The 20,521-nt window shown below is 46.1% G+C and overlaps 1 protein-coding gene across 4 annotated transcripts in view; it reads right to left on the bottom strand.

The window, feature by feature from the left end:
• Positions 1-6,028: 6,028 nt before the first annotated feature.
• Positions 6,029-20,521, bottom strand: part of RGS8 (regulator of G-protein signaling 8) — a 48,329-nt gene continuing 33,836 nt past the window's right edge. For all 4 annotated transcript variants that reach the window (XM_015423858.1, XM_015423859.1, XM_015423861.1 and 1 more), the window contains exons 5-6: positions 8,929-9,095; positions 6,029-6,839 (exon numbers count right to left, since the gene is read on the bottom strand). In XM_015423858.1, coding sequence (XP_015279344.1) covers positions 6,657-6,839; positions 8,929-9,095 — 350 coding nt within the window. In that variant the 3' untranslated portion in view covers positions 6,029-6,656. The remainder of the gene's footprint in view (positions 6,840-8,928; positions 9,096-20,521) is intronic.

Below are 20,521 nucleotides of genomic sequence, written 5' to 3'. Positions count from 1 at the left end.
CTAACATGTGTAGATAAAGAAGGCCATGCTCAGATTAAGGACTTTTAAACTGAGACCTCCCAGTGAAAGGAATCAGAAAGGATGTTTTTTTACATGCCCTGTATCTCAGCTAAATTGGGCTTCGGTCAGGCTAACATGTGATTAGTCTGGCTCACATCCAGTGTCACATGGGTAATGTCGAAAATAACATAATTGCTTTTCTCTCCATTCTTTCACATAACTGCTGTCTTTCAACACACACGTTCTCCTTTGACTACCCGTAAAACCTGAATCAAACAACTACATTCACCTCTTACAACAATATAAAATATTCTGATGCTTGCAACAAATGAATCGTTTCCCATTTCCTTTTATTTATTAATTCAGGAAGAACCAGTCACACGCCTATTCAGCTATGCACCCACGCTGACCACCAGCCCCCAGTAAAATGTGAGTTCTAAATAGCTGTGCTATTTTCATTTGCAAGAGAGGTCTTCCTTGCAAGAAAAGGAGGTGCCAGAAAGCATGAGATATTTCCAGATGAGATGTTTCCTTTCATTATCATTTATAAATATTATTGAATAGCCTTCCTGTAAAAGGAACAATGGAATTACCTCTTTGGGGCCAAAAAAGAGAAGAGTATGCATGGCCTGAGGCCAGAAAGGTCTGTTCAGGTTGTACGGTCTCTACCGACAAAACTTAAATTTACTGGCATAGCACCACCAAGGTGACTAAAGCAGAAGAGCAATAAGGAACAAGTGTTAGTGTGCCGAGAACAACCTTGCAACTAGGTTCCCACATGTTACTGTTTGCCTATTACTTTAATGGGCCCAGTTCCCTACATATGCCTGGCTTCCTCATTCGGAGCACATTGGTCAGCCTGGAAAAAGAGAGGGAGGGAGGGAGGAAACAATTTCTTTGTTAACAAAAGCATCCTTTCCTGGTTGCATGGAAGCGAGTTTTAATTCACCATAGACGACCAGGGATGAATATATTTACAAACTCTTTCAGAATAAAAGTTAAGCCTTTGCCAAACTGTCCCTTGTACCTTGCTGGTGTGTCAGGAGGCATGCCAAATCATGCCCTCCAGTGTCTACAAAATGTCTCCATCTGGAAGTGGCCTAACAACAACCTCCAAGAGGGGGGTAACCAATGTACTTTTGAATCCCCTGCCATGAATTGCACCCTTCCATTCTACACCTCCATGACTGAGCCTGTTACTCTGTGCAATGTTGGCTATACCATTCAGACTGCCAGTGAAGGGATCACATACATGAATCCCCCACCCCCAACTCTCTGAACATTCAAAATTCATATGCCAACAGGGATGGTTCCTTTGGCATGCTACTTTTCTGTGTGAGACTCAAATGTGCAGCATCCGCAGACACACTGTGCATTCTGATGTGATACAGTCCAGAGAAAGGCAAAGCATGTACTGCAGGTATGGATCAGCCGTAATTTGGTAGAACTTAACAGAGGTTTGAAACTGCCCCTCTCAGTAAACGAAGCTGCTCAGAAAACTTATCGGCATCGCCCAGTCTTCCATTTCTTCTCAGGGAGCATCCACACAGCAGTTTTGGAGGCAGCAGATGGACTGACCTGTCTAAATGGATATCCAACCCCGCCGACTTACTTTTAGAACTGGAATTTTGGGCCAGTGCATTAAAACGTCTGGTTCACTGTGCCAGAGCGAAACCGGGAGCTTGAGTGTGCCTATGTCCTCAGGATGCCTTTTGGAAGAAGCAAGAGCTATGTGGGCCTTTCAGTGGGTGATTATTCATTGTAAAAGTGAAAACATTCTGCAGTGTGACTCAGCTGGCCCCAGCTAGTGTTAGGGATCATTTTTAATGCCTTTCTACGGATGCCACCAGGTGAGTCTGTGTGCAGACCTAGAGATGCCAGGAGCATACAGATTTTTTAAATCTAGACACTCCGTGGCAGATTGCCGTATCCCCTCCCCTTTCCTTCTGCCATTACAAGCAGCAGAGTCTGTGACCTGCTATTTTCTGTGGTATGTAGTTGGGAGGACACAGCACCCTTTGATGTCAATTGACGTGCACGCATTTTACTGCCTCGCTGCCTTCCAGCTTTAGTGCCTTGGTTTCCGCTCTCTTCTCCCTTCCTTTCATATACAGGTTTCTTCAAATCAAAAAGAAACCCACCCACCCCTCCAGTGCAAAGGCTGTTCTGAAGTATCTGCTCTCTGCCGAGCCCAGAAGCATTATGACACAGTGACCGTCTACGCAAGAATCTATTTTAAGCAGTGCATCTTATGGGAATGTAGCACAACATGTGGACATTATATATATAAATTGTGCAAGCTACCCATATTTGGAGGAGATGGACGTGTGCTGCATAATACCTAATACCTACATATAGTCTCTCTCTTTCTCTCTCAAACAAACACACACACACACACACAAACAGAGTTTCGAAGTGTGGATTTGCCTCTAGGACAATAATTTTTTCTCCTAAAGAGTGGGTCCTTATGTCCTTATATGTTTGCAGAGCACCAATGTCAGTCTGCGACTAATAAATAACAGTCGATGGTGATGATACAGAGTGTGATGGGAATTCAGTGCCACTTTTTACCCACTGGTGCACGACAAGCAGGAGAACAGCAGCAGTTGCCATTAGCGTCTGGCGCGTTGCGGAGAGATGCTCTTTTGGGACTTGGGTGAGGCTCCTTTCCTTTACAAGCTTCACAGCATCCAGTAGAAGCTGAGCAGGTTCCACACCGATTCACCCAAGTCGCGCAGCAGAAGGGGATTAGAGGGCGTGGGGCTGGAAAGGTGAACCTCTGCTGGCAAGCAACCCAGACCTGGCCTGCTTCCTCTTCAAGGGACAGAAATCCAGGCAGCAGTCCTAAGGGGAGAGTGGCCACCAAGAGATGGACAGCAAGTACAATGGTCAGAGCATCAGACCAGGATTCCGGAGGCCCAGGTTCAATTCTCCCGTCGGCCACGATACTCACTGGATATCTTTGGGCCAGTCACTCTCTCAGCCTAACCTCCCTCACAGGGCTATTGTGAAGAGAAGACAGAAGGGGGGCAGAGCATTGGTATATGCTCCCCTGGGCTCCTTGCAGAAAGATTAGGATAAAGATGAAATAAAACCCTTTCTTGTCTCCTTGTCATTCTTAGGCAATGTCTATGCTACTAATTTATGTGAGCTTTATAGTAGTTTAACTGCCATGGTTTTCCCTGGTCACTCCTAGCAACTGCAGTTTGACAAAGCTGCACGGCTGTTAAGCCAGGTGACAATTGTGCCTGAGAATTGCCAAGGAGAGCTGCGGTCACAGCTCACTCACTTGAACACAAAAAGCTGCCTTAGACTGAGTCAGAGCCAGGTCAGCCTGGTCTACTCTGGCTGGCAGTGACTGTCTGGGGGTGTGGGCGTGTTTCAGGTGGAGGTCTTCCACATCACCTATGACTGGGTCCCTTTTAAACTGGAGATGCTGGGGGCAGAACCTGGGGCCTTCTGCATGCAAAGCAGGTAACTCTGCCACTGAGCCACAGTCTCTTTCTTCTAGGAATCCCTGCAGCAACAGGGGATGCAGCTATGGCTTCTCCTCCGCCTGTCTCTACACCCACCTTCCCTTCCTGTTTGCTGTGGGTCAGAATGGGAGCCCAGCTGGCTATAGCAGGCTCAAGCGGGAGAGGGAAGGACGGTGGAGAAGCAAGACAGCCGATGCAGCTGCTGCATCTGTCTTCACTGCTGTAGAGCACATTTCTGTGCTTCATCTGAGCACATTTTTGTATTATTTTAGAAGTCATGGGGGTTAGGAAGCTGGATACTATCTGCGCCTGTGCGCAGATAGTATCCAGCTTCCTAACCCCCATGACTTCTAAAATAATACAAAAATGTGCTCAGATGAAGAGTCGGTTCCATGTCGCCCTCGTTGTCCTTCATTAAGATAATGGATGTAACCCCAAGTTGACAGGCAATTCCCAAAGGGACCTATTAGCAGTACAAATGCTAACCTGGACACCACTCCATTTGACTACCTCTAACTCTGTCCCCATCTTCTTGCACTCAGTCTCTCAAACTTTGGCATATATTGACAGATATATTGGCGTGGCTATCTATCTTTTCTGAAGTTCAGGAGCTTGGACTCTGGCTCCAGTTATCCTGTAACACAGCTAGCGGAATAAACAAAGGAAGGGAGCGGGGGGGGGGGGGAAGCCCAGCTTCTTTTGGAAGAAGCTTTAAGGCTGGCGCTTTCAACGTACCTTGCTACTCCATGCAGTGAAGAGTCAAAGCCCTCCTCCAATACATAGCTGGAGAAAAGCTTCAGACTCGGCTGAGCCGAGCAGTAGGATGCAGGCCAGTGTATTTAGAGACCCTTGCCTGAAGCACAGCCAGCCTAACCATGAAGAAAGACAAAGCTGTTGTTTTAGCCGGAGCCCGAAAGTCCGGGGCAGCTCTTTTTGAAGGCGGGGGGGGGGGGGGGGGAAGCCCAGCTTCTTTTGGAAGAAGCTTTAAGGCTGGCGCTTTCAACGTACCTTGCTACTCCATGCAGTGAAGAGTCAAAGCCCTCCTCCAATACATAGCTGGAGAAAAGCTTCAGACTCGGCTGAGCCGAGCAGTAGGATGCAGGCCAGTGTATTTAGAGACCCTTGCTTGAAGCACAGCCAGCCTAACCATGAAGCAAGACAAAGCTGTTGTTTTAGGCATCAGACTCCAGTTTCATTTCTCCTTCCTTCAGTTTTCATTTCTGCTTGTCTTTTTTTTTTTTTGAACTTACACTTGGGTCAGAATAAAAGCATGATTTTCAGAAGCTGGCCCTGATTTTAATGTAAGTGGATTTATACAGAGGGACCTGGGAGGGCACTCTTCGGGGGCAAAGCTTGCCTTGGAATCATGAGCAACACACCCATGGGAAGAGGAGCGGCCTGCATGGTTCTGCTCTTGCCTAGGATAGGATCTAGCTTCCAGTCTTTCTAGCTGCCACATATGTCCCAGCCTCAGCAGGCTTTCTGGATGCTGCCTAAGTAAGGGGAGGGCACTCTTCGGGGGCAAAGCTTGCCTTGGAATCATGAGCAACACACCCATGGGAAGAGGAGCGGCCTGCATGGTTCTGCTCTTGCCTTGGAATAGGATCTAGCTTCCAGTCTTTCTAGATGCCACACGTCCCAGCCTCAGCAGGCTTTCTGGATGCTGCCTAAGTAAGGCGCAGCAGACCAACGTTTGAGTGATTGCCACTTTGGGGTCAGGAAGCAATTTTTCTCCAGGCCAGTTTGGCCGGGGATCCTAGAGGCTTTTTGTCATCTTCTGGGCGTGGAACAGGGGGTCACTGAGGGTAGGGGGGAGACTGAGGTATTTGTGGATTTCCTGCTTTGTGCAAGGGGTTGCACTAGATGACCCCAGAGGTCCCTTCCATTATTCTAAGTGGCGCCTTTGAAACCTGAATCCTGTATCCCACACCTATTTCATAGTGACCCGCCAGCTGTGCCAGGGAACCTCTTGGTGGGATTGGTTTGTGCCAAAACCCAGCACTTCCTTCTGTTGTAGTGAGCCATACAAGGCAGCAGAACACACACGTGAACATGGCTTACGCTGAATCAGAATCTTGGTCTATCCAGGATGGTTCTGTGGCTGGCTGTGGCTCTTTCCAGGGTCTCAGGAACAATTCTTTCCCATCACCTACCCACTGATCCTTTAACTTGGAGATGCCAGGGATTGAACCTGGGACTTCCAGCATGCAAAGCAGACGCTCTACCACTGAGCCAGGGCTCCTGAATAAATGGTCATAGTGCCATATTATCATTTACTGGCTCCTCCTTGGCTCCACCTCTAACCTGGCAGGCCTGCAGATGTTTCCAAAGTCAGTCTTGCATTTTTGCCTGGGCAACATGTAGTGTTTAGCTTTGTCCAGCACACTTACCTTCCTGAATCTAGGGTTGCCAACTCCGGTTGGGAAATTCTGAGAGATTTGGGGGTGGCACCAGGAGAAGGCAAGTTTTGAGGGAGCACCTCAGAGGAATATAACGCCTCTCAGTCCACCCTTCAAAACAGCTCTTTTCTCCAGGGGAACTGGCCTCTGTTGTCCAGAGGTCAGTTGTGATTCCGAAACATCTGCAGGTCCCACCTGGAGGTTGGCAGCCCTATGCACCTGCCACCTCCCTTCTTCATGCTTCCCCTCAGCTTTGATTCTGATTAGTGTAAGACTGTGCCTTGGCCTGTCCTCTCGGCCTGGTGCCGGAAACTTCTGGCCATTTTTCCTGGGGCTCTCTGGCAACACAAGAGCCTGATCCTGCAGCTCTACTCGTTCAGGATCAGCTTTGGCTGCCCAGTACAGAGCATTATTTACAGACAAGCCTGGTGCAGAAACGCTTCAGGAAGCCCACCTTTGTGTTAAGTGAATTCAGCGTGAAACATAGACCAGACTTTATGCTCCTGAGGAAGAGCATCAGCTTCGGTGGGTCTTACGTGTACAGGTATTTTTTAAACACACAGGTATGCCAACGCACAAACTGGAATCCAAAAAGAGCGTGGGACTCCTGCTGCAACGTGTTTTCCACACATGCCCTTCCCTTGCCTCTCCATGCTTCTTTCTTTCCCTCTTTCAGTTCTTCTGTTGTGACAACACCAATGAAATTTCACAGATGGGAATGGATTTGGCTGGTGCAGGAAGCTCACGGTGTCTAAGGGGGGGGTCCCCCCTCCTCCCTGCCCTAGCTGAGCCTTCTCTGGGTTTGAGACAGCAGGTCTGTGTAAATTTTGGACCTCAGGAACCTGGGGTAAGAGTCTTTTTCCATAAGGCTGTGGATTTTCCCCTGGGCCTGGTCAAAGCAGGATGGCGACGGCTCTTGTATGTTCCTTCTTGTCACTTCCCGTGTCTGGAAGTCTATATTCACCTGAGAAAGAAACAGGACAGTGGTTTTCTGGGACAGTTGGTTTCATACAATGTTTCGGGTACCTGCCAGCGTCCCATGCCCCCCTGATAACATAGGATCATATGGTAAGAACCACACCAGCCATGTGGTCATAACTGTGACACAGATGTGGTTGTTTCCTTTGCTCCTGCCCATCCCACATGGCTCCTACATACCAACATTACTGCAGCCTGTGTATCAGGGATATCAGAGAGCTCTGATATCTGAGAGCCAGCACGGTCTGGTGGTTAAGAGGGGCGGACTCTAATCTGGAGAACCGGGTTTGATTCCCCACTCTTCCACATGAAGCCAGCTGGGTGACCTTGGGTCAGTCACAGCTTTCTCAAAACTCAGCCCCACCTGCATCACAAGGTGTCTATTGTGGGGAGGGGAAGGCAAGGCGATTGTAAGCCACTCTGAGACTCCTTTGGGTAGTGAAGAGTGGGATATAAAACCAACTCTTCTTCTTCTTCTTCTGAAGTCAGCTTCCATACTGCTGGTCCCTGGTCCCTAAAAGCAACTTTCTGGGCCTGCTTAGTGAACGAAGTAGCGACTCCAAAGCAGCTCCGATGCTTGTGAGTGCTGTTTAGCCTTCACTTTCCCATAATGGTGGTGGAAAGTACTGTTAAGTTGTGGCCAACTTACAGCCACCCCCACAGGGTTTTCAAGGCAAGAGATGTTCAGAGGTGGTTTGCCATTGCCTGCCTCTGCGTAGCAACCCTGGACTTCCTTGGCGGTCTCCCATCCAAGTTGCTTACCAGGGCTGACCCTGCTTAGCTTCTGAGATCTGAGAAGATCAGGCTAGCCTGGGACACCCAGGTCAGGGCACAGCCATTATTTCGCCTATAAATTTGGGATTCCTACGTACTCTGAGGAGGAGGCGGCACTGGAATCCACAGATGGAAATCCACAAGCATGAGAGTGCTGATTGAAGATTAACCTAGCAAAATCTGATCGTTTGTGTAGAACCATTCCTATGCCATTCTTATGTCTTCAAAATATCACGAAACTTTGGCTATATACAAGGGGATGCTTGCAGGCACACAGGCCTTAACTGCAAAACTTTTTGCTCTGCAGGAGGAAGGAAAACTGTCCATTATGTGCTGCAGTTGTTATTACTGCTGCTTTTGATAAGGAACACTCTGTGCTATGGCTATATGCTCCTACCATCTTCAGAGACACAGTCACACATGCACATTATGGACTACATAAATATTTTCCAAGGTGGAATGAAAAGGTGTGGGAGGCCCATTTAGCAAAAATCAGAACCAGCCTCCTCTTCCCAGCTTTTCTGGCAGTTTTTCAAGGATCCCTGCCCTGGCTGGCAGGATAGCTCAAATGACCAGGATAAGGAAGCACTGCCCCTCTTCGAATGGCTCTCGTTGCCCTAAGTAACATCAACAAATAGTCAGGTCTGTCCACATGGCATTGTGAGATCACTGTGTCTCTGGCTGTCAAAAGCCGTCAAAGCAAGGCTGCCAAAGCAAGAGCAAAATGGGGGGGAAACAATGGCTGTGAACATCAGCGACAGCCAGTGTTCCCTCTAAGCTGAGTTAGTGTGAGCTAGCTCACAGTTTTTTAGCCTCCGGCTCACACATTTTTGTCTTCACTCAGGAACGATGGCTCCAGAGCAAGCTAATTTATGCAGCAGCCAAATCACTGGCTCACAACTTCAATGCCAGTAGCTCACAAAGTAGACTTTTTGCTCACAAGACTCCACAGCTTAGAGGGAACATTGGCGACAGCCATGGCAAATAGGTTGGATTAAGGTTTTTCTCAGGGTCCCTTAGAAATCTGTATTTTTGGGCTTAAAAGCAAACACGGAGAACACTCAGCTTATCCAGGGCTAAGTGAGGACAATTTAACGTCTGCTTCATGTGGAATCCTCGCACATATGATGCTAAAGAAGCAGTAATTTCTTTCAGTTAGTTAAACCACATGATACTGAAGGCCCAGGAGAAAACTGTGATCAACAGAGGTGTCCTAAATGTTGTTGAGTTCCTAGTCCCTTTCCACTTCCTTGTTTCTAAGGTTCATTCTGCCAAAATAGATGTGCCATGCATCTACCAACCTCTCGCGGTGCTTGCACATCAACGAATTCTTCAAAAATCCTCTGGGCCTTGGAAGCCAGTTTGGCAGTTGACCGTGTCTTTTTGAACTCCTCACAGGCCAGCCAAAATTCCAGGTTCTCCTCACTAAATTCTGTCTTCAGGAAGGCGCGAAATGCAGCCACTCCATCTGAAAAGAGAATACAGTTTATTTAATTATGACATTTTTAGTCTGCCTTTCTTATTATCAGGGACTCCAGAAGAGTTACAACATTAATTAAAATGTGGTACACTATACAACATTGCAATCGAACACTCCAGAATCCTAGCTGCAACGTTTTTATTAGAAGGTATGCCTAAATAATTCGGCTTTGCCAATTGCTTAGAGAAGAGGGTGAAATTGACAAAGTGGGGGCCTGCCTGAGGACTCAGGAAAACCATTCCAAAAAAATGGGGACTACTAAGTGAAAATGCTCTGCTCCTAGCAGTAGTTGTCTTCAGCTGCCTACAAGATGGCATCGTCTACAAGGCCTGATCCACAGAGTGGAGCTGCCACAAAGAAGTACATCTGGAGAAGCAATTCTGCAGGTATGTGTGCCCTAGGTAGGTAATAACTAGCACCTTGCATTAAATTTGGAAGCTGTCAGGCAGCCAGTCAAGGGTTCCCAAAATAGGTCTAACATGCAACTGTGCCTAGACCCAACTGATAACTGAATTACTGCATTTTGCACCAGCTGAAGTTTCTGGATTGATTTCAAGGGTAGCCCTAAGTAGAGAATGGTACAGTAGTCTAGCCTTGAGGATAATGGGCCCCAGATCAACATGGCCAAATCATCTGAGTCCAACAGGAAGCCAAATTATAGATCAAATGAAGATTACAAAAGGCACATCTTGCTGCTTGAGTTCACCTACTTCTCTAACAACAATGTAGGATCCCATGTAGTTCCCAGGCTCCTGTCTGAATCAGCCAGGTTCAACTGCGTCTCACTGAATATGGGGAGGACAGCAACCACTAGAATTTCAGCCTTCCCAAGCATAATTCACTTCATCTTATCTAGATTCAACTTTAACCTGTTCTATCAAAGCGCCTTTCAAGCTTTTTGGTTCCCTGTAGTGGAGTACCTAACAGGTAATGATATAATCCCTGAAAATTCATATTACCGAGACTTACTTTATTTTTGAAGTAGTATTGCTACAACAAAAAATGTTAGCAGTTTAAGAATACATTAACTAGTAGTTGGTTTTGAAATGTTTAATAGTTATTATACTTAACAAACGCAATTGGAAATTGTTATATGGTTATACCTGAAAGTCTGTGTATTTGTTTTTGCTTGAAAATAAAAATATTTGTGTGTGTGTGTGTGGGGGAACTTTAACCTGTTCTTCCTTAGCCAACTGATTACTGCTGACAGACGTCAGTCTAAGTTAGATAGAAAAGCCTTTGGTGGCTAAGTAAGAGAGGTGTGTACTTGGTGTCATCAGCATAGTGATGACATCCAGTTTCGTAGTGATTACGATTATAAGGAATCAGAGATAACAATGAACCCTGAGAATCCACACAGGACAATTCCCATACTGCTGATTCCATGTCATAGAATCGTAGAATCACAGAGTTGGAAGGGTCCAGACAGGCCATCTAGTCCAACCCCCTGCTCAATGCAGGATCAGCCTAGAGCATCCCTGACAAGTGTTTGTCCAGCCGCTGCTTGAGGACTGCCAGTGAGGGGGAGTTCACCACCTCCCTAGGCAGCTGGTTCCACTGTTGCACAACTCTTACTGTACAAACGTTTTCCCTAATATTCAGCTGGTACCTTCCTGCCCTTAATTTAAACCCATTATTGTGAGTCCTATCCTCTGCTGCCAACAGGAACAGCTCCCTGCCCTCCTCTAAGTGACAGCCCTTCAAATACTTCAAGAGAGCATTCACGTGTCCCCTCAACCTCCTCTTCTCCAAACTAAGCATTCTCAGGTCCCTCAGCCTTTCCTCATAGGGCTTGGTCTCCAGGCCCCCGATCATCCTCATCGCTCTTCTCTGCACCGGCTTCATTCTGTCCACATCCATTTTGAAGTGAGGCCTCCAGAACTGCACACAATACTCCACCTGTGGCCTGACCAATGCACCTGGAGTATTATGTGCAGTTCTGGAGGCCTCACTTCAAAAGGGATGTGTCACGAAAAGCAATCTTCTGGACAAGGTCAGTGAAGAATGATTCAAACCATTCCAAGGCATTTCTTCTCGTTCCTATTTCTATTTCTAAAAGACTGCATGACCAGTCATATCAGAGGGTGCCAAATGATCTGACAGAAACAATAAACAAGCACAGCCTATAAGAACATAAGAGACGCCAGTGTTGGATCAGGCCAAAGGCCCATCCAGTCCAACACTCTGTATCACACAGTGGCCAGAAATACCAGTGCCATCAGGAGGTCCAGCAGTGGGGCCAGGACATTAGAAGCCCTCCCACTGTTGACCCCCCCAAGCACCAAGATGACAGAGCATCACTTGCCCCACAGCCCCTATCTATACCTTGTGGCTAATAGCCACTGATGGACCTCTGCTATCTCTATATAAAATCAAGATCATCCCTTAGGACAACCAAAGCTGTCTTCCTCCCATAGCTAGGCCTGAAACTAAACTGGAAAGAATCAAGGGCACCTGAGATCCAGGAAACCCTAGAGTTGCTCTGCTACCATATGCTCAATCACCCTAGCCCCAAAAAGATAAATTTCAGAAAGGTCTGTAGTCTGCTACTCATTCTTATCCAAGGAAGGTTTCTTTATCAATCTGTGCATAACTTCCTGCTATAATATGAGAGGGGGAAAACCTTATGTCAGAAGGCTGTTAATGATACACATCACTGGTTCTCCTAACTTCCTCTGTCATGATTTTATCACCTGGGTGGGCAAAGGATCAAGGACTTCACAGCCCCTGAGATTCTGTCACTGTCGCTCACAGAAACCAGTCTGAAGCTATTCATAAAAAAACCAGATGGAATACCAGAAACCTCTACTACCTCATCTCCACAACTGGAGTCCGAGTCCAGTTGAAGGTGGGAACAATCTTCTCTTTGGGCACTTCTCTCCCTCCCCACTGTTATTAATGAAAAGCATTTTTGCAGTACTTTACTTTTCAATACTTCATTGTATACATAACGTTTTTTAAAGAACGTATTTAAAGAAAAAGTCAGTCCTAGCATTTGGCTATCCTGGAAAGAAAACCTTGTCTACTGGGTGTGTGTGTATGTGTGTGTGCTTGCAAAATTATCATTTTATGTCCATACTGGAAAATTCAGAAGGGTATGATTGTTGTTTTAATTAAAATACCAGCAGTATTCTTATAGTTCTGAAAATTCTTCTGATATTTACTAAAAACTGTAATCGTGCCCTTCCTGACTTTCCTATACAGAACAATAATTTTATATGCGCCTTCCCCCAAAAGGCAGCGAGAGTTGGGAGAGAAGGTCTGTGGCACACCTGCCCTTTAAATGCTAAAGAGCTATTTTTTTCAAAAAGGATAGACTTGGCTTCTGGAGACTGGAAGGCAGGCTCGATTTATAGTTTACCAGTTAGGATGTATTAGCGAACTGTGGTGGTTTGCCTGAACTGGGAAGCAAGTGACTGCATGAGGGGGAGGGGGCAAGAGGAAGTGAAGACATGGGCACAGGACTCACTCCCTACCTTACAGGAAGATCAAAACCCGTACATGTGGACCAACTCAGTGGCTTCCAGATCAGCACAGCAGAGGGTACGTTATGCTCATGCGTTCATTAATTATATTGGCGAACTGGAGTATATGAGTGGCTAAGACACGAAAGTAAAATGAGAAGCGGACCTTGATGTCATGAAAAGAAGATTGCACATCTCGTTCAGTCCATAAAATGCAAACGTCCGGCTTGTACAGCTTCACTTTTTTGGGGGGGGGCTGAGCATGGAAAGAAAAGGGGCTCTGCCCTGACCTGGATAGCCCAGGCAAGCCTGATCTCATAAGATCTTGGAAGCTAAGCAGGGCCGACCCTGGCAAGTACTTGGATGGGAAACCTTCCAAGGAACACCAGGGCAGGAATACAGAGGCAGGCAATAGCAAGACACCTCTCTGAAATGTCCGAGCCGCAGTAGGTGTCACCAGAAGTCAACCATGACTTCCAGGCACACACAGAGAGAAGGAGAGAGAGAGAGAGAGAGAGAGAGGGAGTGAGTCTAAAAAAATAAAAGAAAAGGGGGTCTAACCCTTCAACCTCCACTCAGTTTTGCAATTTGAAGCTTTTGAAGCTGACTCTCCCTCTCCGCTGTTAGCATTTTAAAGGAGAAAAGTCATGTCCTTTGAAGACACAAATTTCCCCCCTTGAAGATGGTTGAGCCTCCTCAGCACGGTCTTCAGGCAAATTGAGGCTGTATACCCAGAACTTGGATTTTTTTTTGATGGTCTGAGAATCTGTGACCTTTGCATTGTCTGTTTGGTATCTAAAGATGTCACTCAGGGTCTTGCACAATTACCAAAATCCCATCCCCCCCCATAATAGATTTGGGGATCCAGAATCAGAATTCAAACCAGAATCCGGCAACAGAAAACACTACCAGGGAACGACCTACGTTCTCTGGTCTTTAGTTGATCCGACAGATTATTATTGACTTCCCTCCTGGGGATTTTTCTTTTGGAATAACTGTAAACAGTTTTTCATCATGTGCCTGTTAATCATCCTGTTCCCTCCTCTTTTGCAGCTTTCCAACATCCTTTCTGCTTGCGCTGGGTTTTCCGAAAACAGAAGGCTTGCCAGGAGACGTGAGGAGCTGAGCAGAGAGTCTTATGAAGAGACAGCACTTTCTCATGATTGATACGCTGAGAAAGACCTCTGCTTCCCCTTTGCCCCAGAAAGCTGCCCAGAGGAGTCAGAAGGAAGGCCCAGCAGCTGGAAGCTCCAGATCCTACATGGCCTTCTGTCTAGCCTCCTGATGCTCCACATATTCAGTGGCTGTATAAAGGAAATAAAAAGTGGATACAGGATTGCTGTGTGGAGCTATGGCTTTCCTTCTCTTCTCCTGTGCTTCTCCTTCTTCCCTTTCTCTACCCCGCAAACTTTCTCCGTCCCAAGTTTTGAAGTGAGTAGTGACTCAAGAAAGATCGTACCCTGTCACAATTTTTGTTAGTCTTTAAGGTTCTACTGGACTCTTACTCTTTTCAACTGCCACAGACAGACTAACATGGCTACCCAACTTGATCTCCCTCCCTACATTTTTAAAAAAATTCCCTTCACAAAAATTGAAGAAAGCCATTATGACAGACAAAACACACCTCTTTCTCTTCCGTAATTTCTAGATTTCTAGTAATACAAAATAGATGACCTGATGCTGGCCCGCTGTGAATTTCTCTACCCTTTAAAGTAGGGTGGCCAGCAGGCTTGGAGAAAAATGTCCTGTATCTTTAACAGAGACTTAATGTATGGAAATGGGCCACTGATGCTTTTCAAGATAAGGAGACCTGGTTTAACCTCTGTTAAAGGGACAGGACATTTTTTTCTCCAGGCATTTCACAACCCAGGTGGCAGTCAGTGAAGTAGGGGAAAGATGAGGAAATTTGTGGTGTGATCAATACTGCAGTTGGGTAATTGTACAGACTCTGGACTTCATGTTCTTAGTACCCCTCCCTATCAATAGTGTCAGATATTCAGAGGTACTACAGTTCCCAGAATGCACTGGGAAAGGAAGTGGAAGAACAAGATGGATAAGAGTTGGGTGGTGCTCACCTGTCTCTAGGTACAGGCTCTAACTGGTGCCCTCCTTACTGAGGCAGAGTGGCTGGCTCCCTGGACTATTGCCCCTAAGTCTGACCTTGAGGGCCCCCTCATATGTTTTGCATTACTAGACATTACCAACCGAGAGAGGTTAAACATGGAGCTGCTTTCTTCAACAGAGCCACTCATCTTCTGTAATGTCTGCTTCAGTCATCAATCAATTTGCTGACTTTTCCTCATCCCCTTCAAGTCTTCTCTGTTGATCTCATTCCTTATTATAGGGCCACTCTCCACATTACACAAAGTCCTCATTTTTGGGGGGGGCTGCCAGTATGAGGACTTTGTATCAGATGTATGATGGGAGATTTGTGCTTCCTAGAAATACACTGGCCCATTTCTACTCAGCACGTGGGGAGGAGCGCCTTCATCCTCCCCTCTTGTTTTCACAGTCTCAAACTGCCAATTATGGCTCCATTGTGAAATGGAGTCACATGATTTTCGCCACAGAACCAAGAGTGGCTCCGAGGGACAGTTTGAGGACAAGACGACAATGTGGCACAAGGTGGAAGCTGCCTCTCTTCACACACCACTGTCGCTAGTAGAAAAGGGCCAGGTACATCCGGGAGGCACAAAACTCTCGTCGTAATGTCTGATACAGAGTCTTCGTGTTGTCCCCTAACACATGCAAAGACTCAGTAATATGTAGATTGGCCTCAAGAATCTCATCTACATCACTTGAAGGAGCCAAATCCTCAGAAATGCTCAGAAAGCTGGTCCGGCCATGGGGTGTGATGACAGCCTTATAAGGCTGGAGGCAGATGGCTGTGTTTAGGAGAGCAGAAAGTGGTTTGGGAGCAGCAATACTTCCCCATAACACATTTCCCTCATCCCACTGTTGCCTCTGGTTGCTTTGTAGGCTTTTGAAAACACACATACACACAAATCCCACATGTTCACTGAAAGTAAAATTAGAATGCCTGCACACCACAAATAGCAAACTCCCTGTCAAACCTCCTTCAGCTCTCGGGAGATGGGGAGAATCTTATCTGTCATCAGGCCAACGTTACAGAGATTCTGTAGCCATCACCAAAAGCAGGAGCCTGTTGGAAGTATTTTGTTGCCCCAAACAAGGTACACTCATCCCCTCCTGGGACTCTAATGCCACTGGCTGAGTCCAAGCCAGGACCCTACAGAGTTGCCACAGTGGCTTGGCTTGGACCGGCCAGCAGTGGCGCAGGAGGGAATGATAGTCACCATTCATGCCATTGACGTCTGGGAGTGAGCTAAGTCCCAAGGGTGCAACCCCAAGCTGTAACTCCGGTAGCTTGGCCAGAGAACTAGTCCCTCATCCCCGCTCTGCCTAAAGGGCAGAAACTTAAACTGTATGACAATGTGACATCATCTTGTGTTCTTGCCACACAAGTGGAGGAAGGTCAGGGAAACTTGCAACCTGCTGCTATCACGTCAGTAGTTCTGGCTACTAAATATTAGAAGAGCGTGCTTTCAGAGGCCGCCTCACAATCTCAATAACCGATATGATGGGAGTCTGTGCGTGCGTATTAAGTGCCGTCGAGTTGCTTCCCACTTATGGCGATCCTATGAATGATTGACCTCCAAAACATCCTATCATTAACAGCCTTGCTCAGGTCTTGCAGACTGAGGGCTGCGGCTTCCCTGACGGAGTCAATCTGTCTCATGTTGGGTCTTCCTCTTCTTCTGCTGCCTTCAACTTTTCCCAGCATTATTGTCTTTTCCAATGACTCACGTCTTCTCATACTGTGACCATAGTACAATAGCCTCAGTTTTGTCATGGGATGGGATGGGAGTAGGCAGGGCTATTTTGGGCAAGGAACGCACAGGAACGGAGTTCTGGCTGGCTCCCAAGTTGGCCACACCCAGCAGGAACTCATTAGCATAATAGGCCATACCCAACAGCAGAAACTCATTAGGACTGGCTACATTAGGGGTGTGTGGCCTAACATGCAAAGGAGTTCCTGCTCCAAAAAAAGCCCTGGGTTTTGACAACAAACAAGGTAAACAGAATAAGAAGCAAAAGGTGGGTGTGGCTGGATGACCACACTTCTGGTAACATGGGGGTGTGGCCTAATGTGCTAATGAGCTGTGCTGTCATGGATGTGGCCTAATATGCTAATGAGTTCCCCCATTGGGTATGGCCTATTATGCTAATGAGTTCCTGCTGGGCTTTTTCTACAAAAAAAGCCCTGGGAGTAGGCATGTTTATTATTCACATGCACCTGTCCCATTCAGCTATAATGTAAAGGGGGTGTGCATGTGTCTCATTTTTGTATAAAAAGAGGTAGACATCACAGGAATTAAATCCTGCTCCTCTCTCACAGCGCTACTTGCTTCAGGCACCTTTTCTCCCAGCAGAGTTCTAATACTGGTGAGAAAGGTGCTTAAAAAGTGCAAGAAAGTTGGGCTGGGAAAGAGGGGAAGGTTCCTCTTTGCATTCCCCTTTCACTGCAAAAAGATAGACACCCCCCCAGCTCCCAGTCTTATATATGATCAAGACATTTTCAGGACAATCCTATGTAGATAATTCCAGAAGAGTAGCTGTGTACATATGCTGCAGCAAATACAGCCCATTTCTTCAGAAGCAAAACTTGGTTAGTTTTTAAGATTCCCATTTATCCTATGCAGAGTTATTCCAGCCTAAGGAAGCTAAGCAGGGTCAGCACTGGTTAGTGGAAGACCACCAAGGAAGTCCAGGGTTGCTATGCAGAGGCAGACAATGGCAAACCACCCCTGAACATCTCTTGGCTTGAAAACCCTAGAGGAGGAGGAGGAGAAGAAGAAGAAGAAGAAGAAGAAGAAGAAGAAGAAGAAGAAGAAGAAGAAGAAGAAGAAGAAGAAGAAGAAGAAGAAGAAGAAGAAGAAGAAGAAGAGTTCTACTACTGTAATTCCTACAGAGACCAGAGACACCCTCCTATTAGATGAAAGTAATCATCCTATGGTTTTGCATTTACCTAACACAATGTAAATCTAAAAATTTTATTGTTAAACCTCATATTACTAAGGTGTTTTTAAAGTTGACTGATATACTGTTGTTTGTTATATGTTCTGTGCTACTGTTAATGACGTTATCAACAATGTAGAACTTTATTTTTCTTGTTTTATTCACTTTCTAGTTCATAAATAAAATCTTTTTTTAGAAAATGGGGGTTTTATACCCTGCTTTTCTCGACTTTAAGGAGTCTCAAAGCAACTTACAATCGCCTTCCCTTCCTCTCCCCACAACAGTCACCTTGTGAGGGAAGTGAGGCTGGGAGAGTTCAGAGAGAACTGTGACTGGCCCAAGGTCACCCAGCAGGCTTCATGTGGAGGAGTGGGGAATCAAACCTGGTTTTCCAGACTAGAGTCCACTGCTCTTAACCACTACACCACCCTGGCTTTCTACAGGGACTTATGGGGTCGCCATAAGTTGACCAACCATTGCTTAAAACTAGGACAGGTGTTTGACATTTCAATGACACTGCCGCTGTTTAGATCACATATTTTGGCAGCTACACAAAGCTGACGCAATTCCAGCTTCACAAGGGACGGGGAGGGGGAAATGGGAATTTCCAGTATTATCTTGTGGGAAGACACTCAGTGTTTACAGTAATGAATGAAGGAGATAGAAAGGGAATTGCTAGAAGGGCACAGAGGTCACACAGACATGAGGTGGCCGGAAAAGAGCTTCCCAAGCTAGCACAAGCAAGCAGGACCCCCTTGCCCCGTGTCTGACAGTGGCAAAGGACAAGCTGTCCTGCCAGACACTGAACAATTGATGAGCCATGTGCCCGACCCAGGAAGGGTCACCGTTCAGGAGATGCCACCGCTTCGTGTTTCTTCCAGCATCCTGTCAAGTAGAATCTTCATCTGTCTATTCCAGTCCATCTCTCCTGGGCATGAAATATGCAGGAAGAATGAGTCCTCACTGCCATCTCATGGTCACGTTGCTCTGTGTGTCTCCCTTTCTCTCCCTCACCCCCCCTCAGACAGAAATGTGCAGCGCAATGCTCTGCCTGTCTACTCGGATGTGAGTCCCACTACGTTCAGTGAAAATAACCACCTTGTAAGAATGCACAGAACTGTGGCCTTTGTCTCCTTGAAGCTATCCTTCCTGTATGAGTGCAGGAAAGATATCGAGCAACAGCAAGTGTACAGGACGACTTCACATACATATATTTGTCTCTTTATGGATGTTTATGAGAAGCAAAGCAATAACCCTCTTTCTAGGTTCTTGCATAGGTTCACAGGTCATCATAAGCAGCAGGCTTTTTCTTTAATGGCTCATTAAGCCATCTAATACCAAGAAGGGAAGGGGTGGGGGTGGGGGTTGAGGAAGAACTTGTTCCCAGCAAGCCAGCAGCTGCTGAGTTCCATCAGGACTAACTTTGTCTTCCTTTTCCGGCAGGTAGTGTAAAGCTTGGGTATGGTCAGAAGAGCAAGCTGAAATGCAAGGGAGCCAGTGCTCTTCGGCTCGCAGTACCTCTGGATGAACCAGCAACTGATTCTCAACCCTCTCAAGCAGTGTTCCCTCTAAGCTGAGTTGGTGTGAGCTAGCTCACAGTTTTTTAGCCTCCGGCTCACACATTTTTGTCTTAGCTCAGGAAGGATGGCTCCAAAGCAAACTAATTTATGCAGCAGCCAAATCTCCTGCTCACTACGTTAATGCCAGTAGATCACAGAGTAGAATTTTTGCTCACAGAGCTCCATAGCTTAGAGGGAACATTGCTCTCAAGTCTTCTTATTGTTCTTCTTTTTCGTCTTAGCTGTATTGTAAGTCATTTTGGGTCCCCTTAGGGAGAAAAGTGGAATCTAAATAAATGGATGATTTTATAAAATCCGTGGGTTCTTATGGGACTCTGACCTAGTAATGTGGTGTTGGAGAGAGAGTTTTATGGATACCGTGGACCATCAAAAAGATAAATAAATGGTTTCTAATCAAATGAAGCCCGAACTCTCCCTATAAGCTATAGTGACAAAACTGAGGTTCTTGTACTTTGTTCACGTTATGAGAAGACAAGAGTCACTGGAAAATACAACAACGCTAGGAACAGTTGAAGGCAGCAGGAAAAGAGGAAGACCCAACATGAGATGAATGGACTCTGTAAAGGAAGCCACTATCGCCTCATGTTGGAAGGACCCCAAACCCCCTGATTTAAAGCTTTGGTTTCGTAAGTTATGGGGTCAATATCTTATGGAATCCGTTACTGACAAAATAAATTCAGCCCCAATAAAGCCTACCGAGTCCTTTTTTTGATAGGAAATGGTACCCAATTCTTGACTTTCTCAAAATGAAGTAATCTCCCCTGAATGGTCCCAGTTACAACAGTGGTTATGAAAACGAGCTTTATTTCCCGTGGTCTATAAGCTTCGATTAGTCTACCCACTGAAATCTCTTAGTTTTCACTCTATTAACATTTCTTCTTCTACTTCAAGCACCAGAACTGTTAACTGATAATTTGTTGTCTTTTATAGACTTTTGTCAAAATGTTTAGATTTGTTATTACCTTACTACTGCTACATCCTACAATGTTCGATCCGTTATCGTTATGGTAATTTTTGTTTCTTGAGCTACAATGCACCAAAAACCAACAACTTAAAACTAAAAACTCCCTAACACTCTCTTAATACTGTGTTGTATAACAAAGAATTATATTTCTGCCTACCAAACATGCCAGTTCCAATGTATTGCAAGTTATCTGTTATGTGCCCTTCTGATTTCCTTGTGTTGTACAACTGATATTATGCTCAATAAAATTACAAAAATATATATATAGGCTGAATGAGGGCCGGAAGCGGGACAGCCGGAAGCAGGGGGCGGGGCTTTGTCATGTGCTGCACCCTCCCTTACCTCACCCGGGGGAACTGCGTTCCC

Source organism: Gekko japonicus, unplaced genomic scaffold, assembly GCF_001447785.1.
Source record: "Gekko japonicus isolate JY-2015 unplaced genomic scaffold, Gekko_japonicus_V1.1 scaffold281, whole genome shotgun sequence".
NCBI classification, from domain to species: Eukaryota; Metazoa; Chordata; class Lepidosauria; order Squamata; family Gekkonidae; genus Gekko; species Gekko japonicus.
Note: the sequence above shows the minus strand (reverse complement) of the source record. Positions and strands in the feature narration are given on the sequence as shown.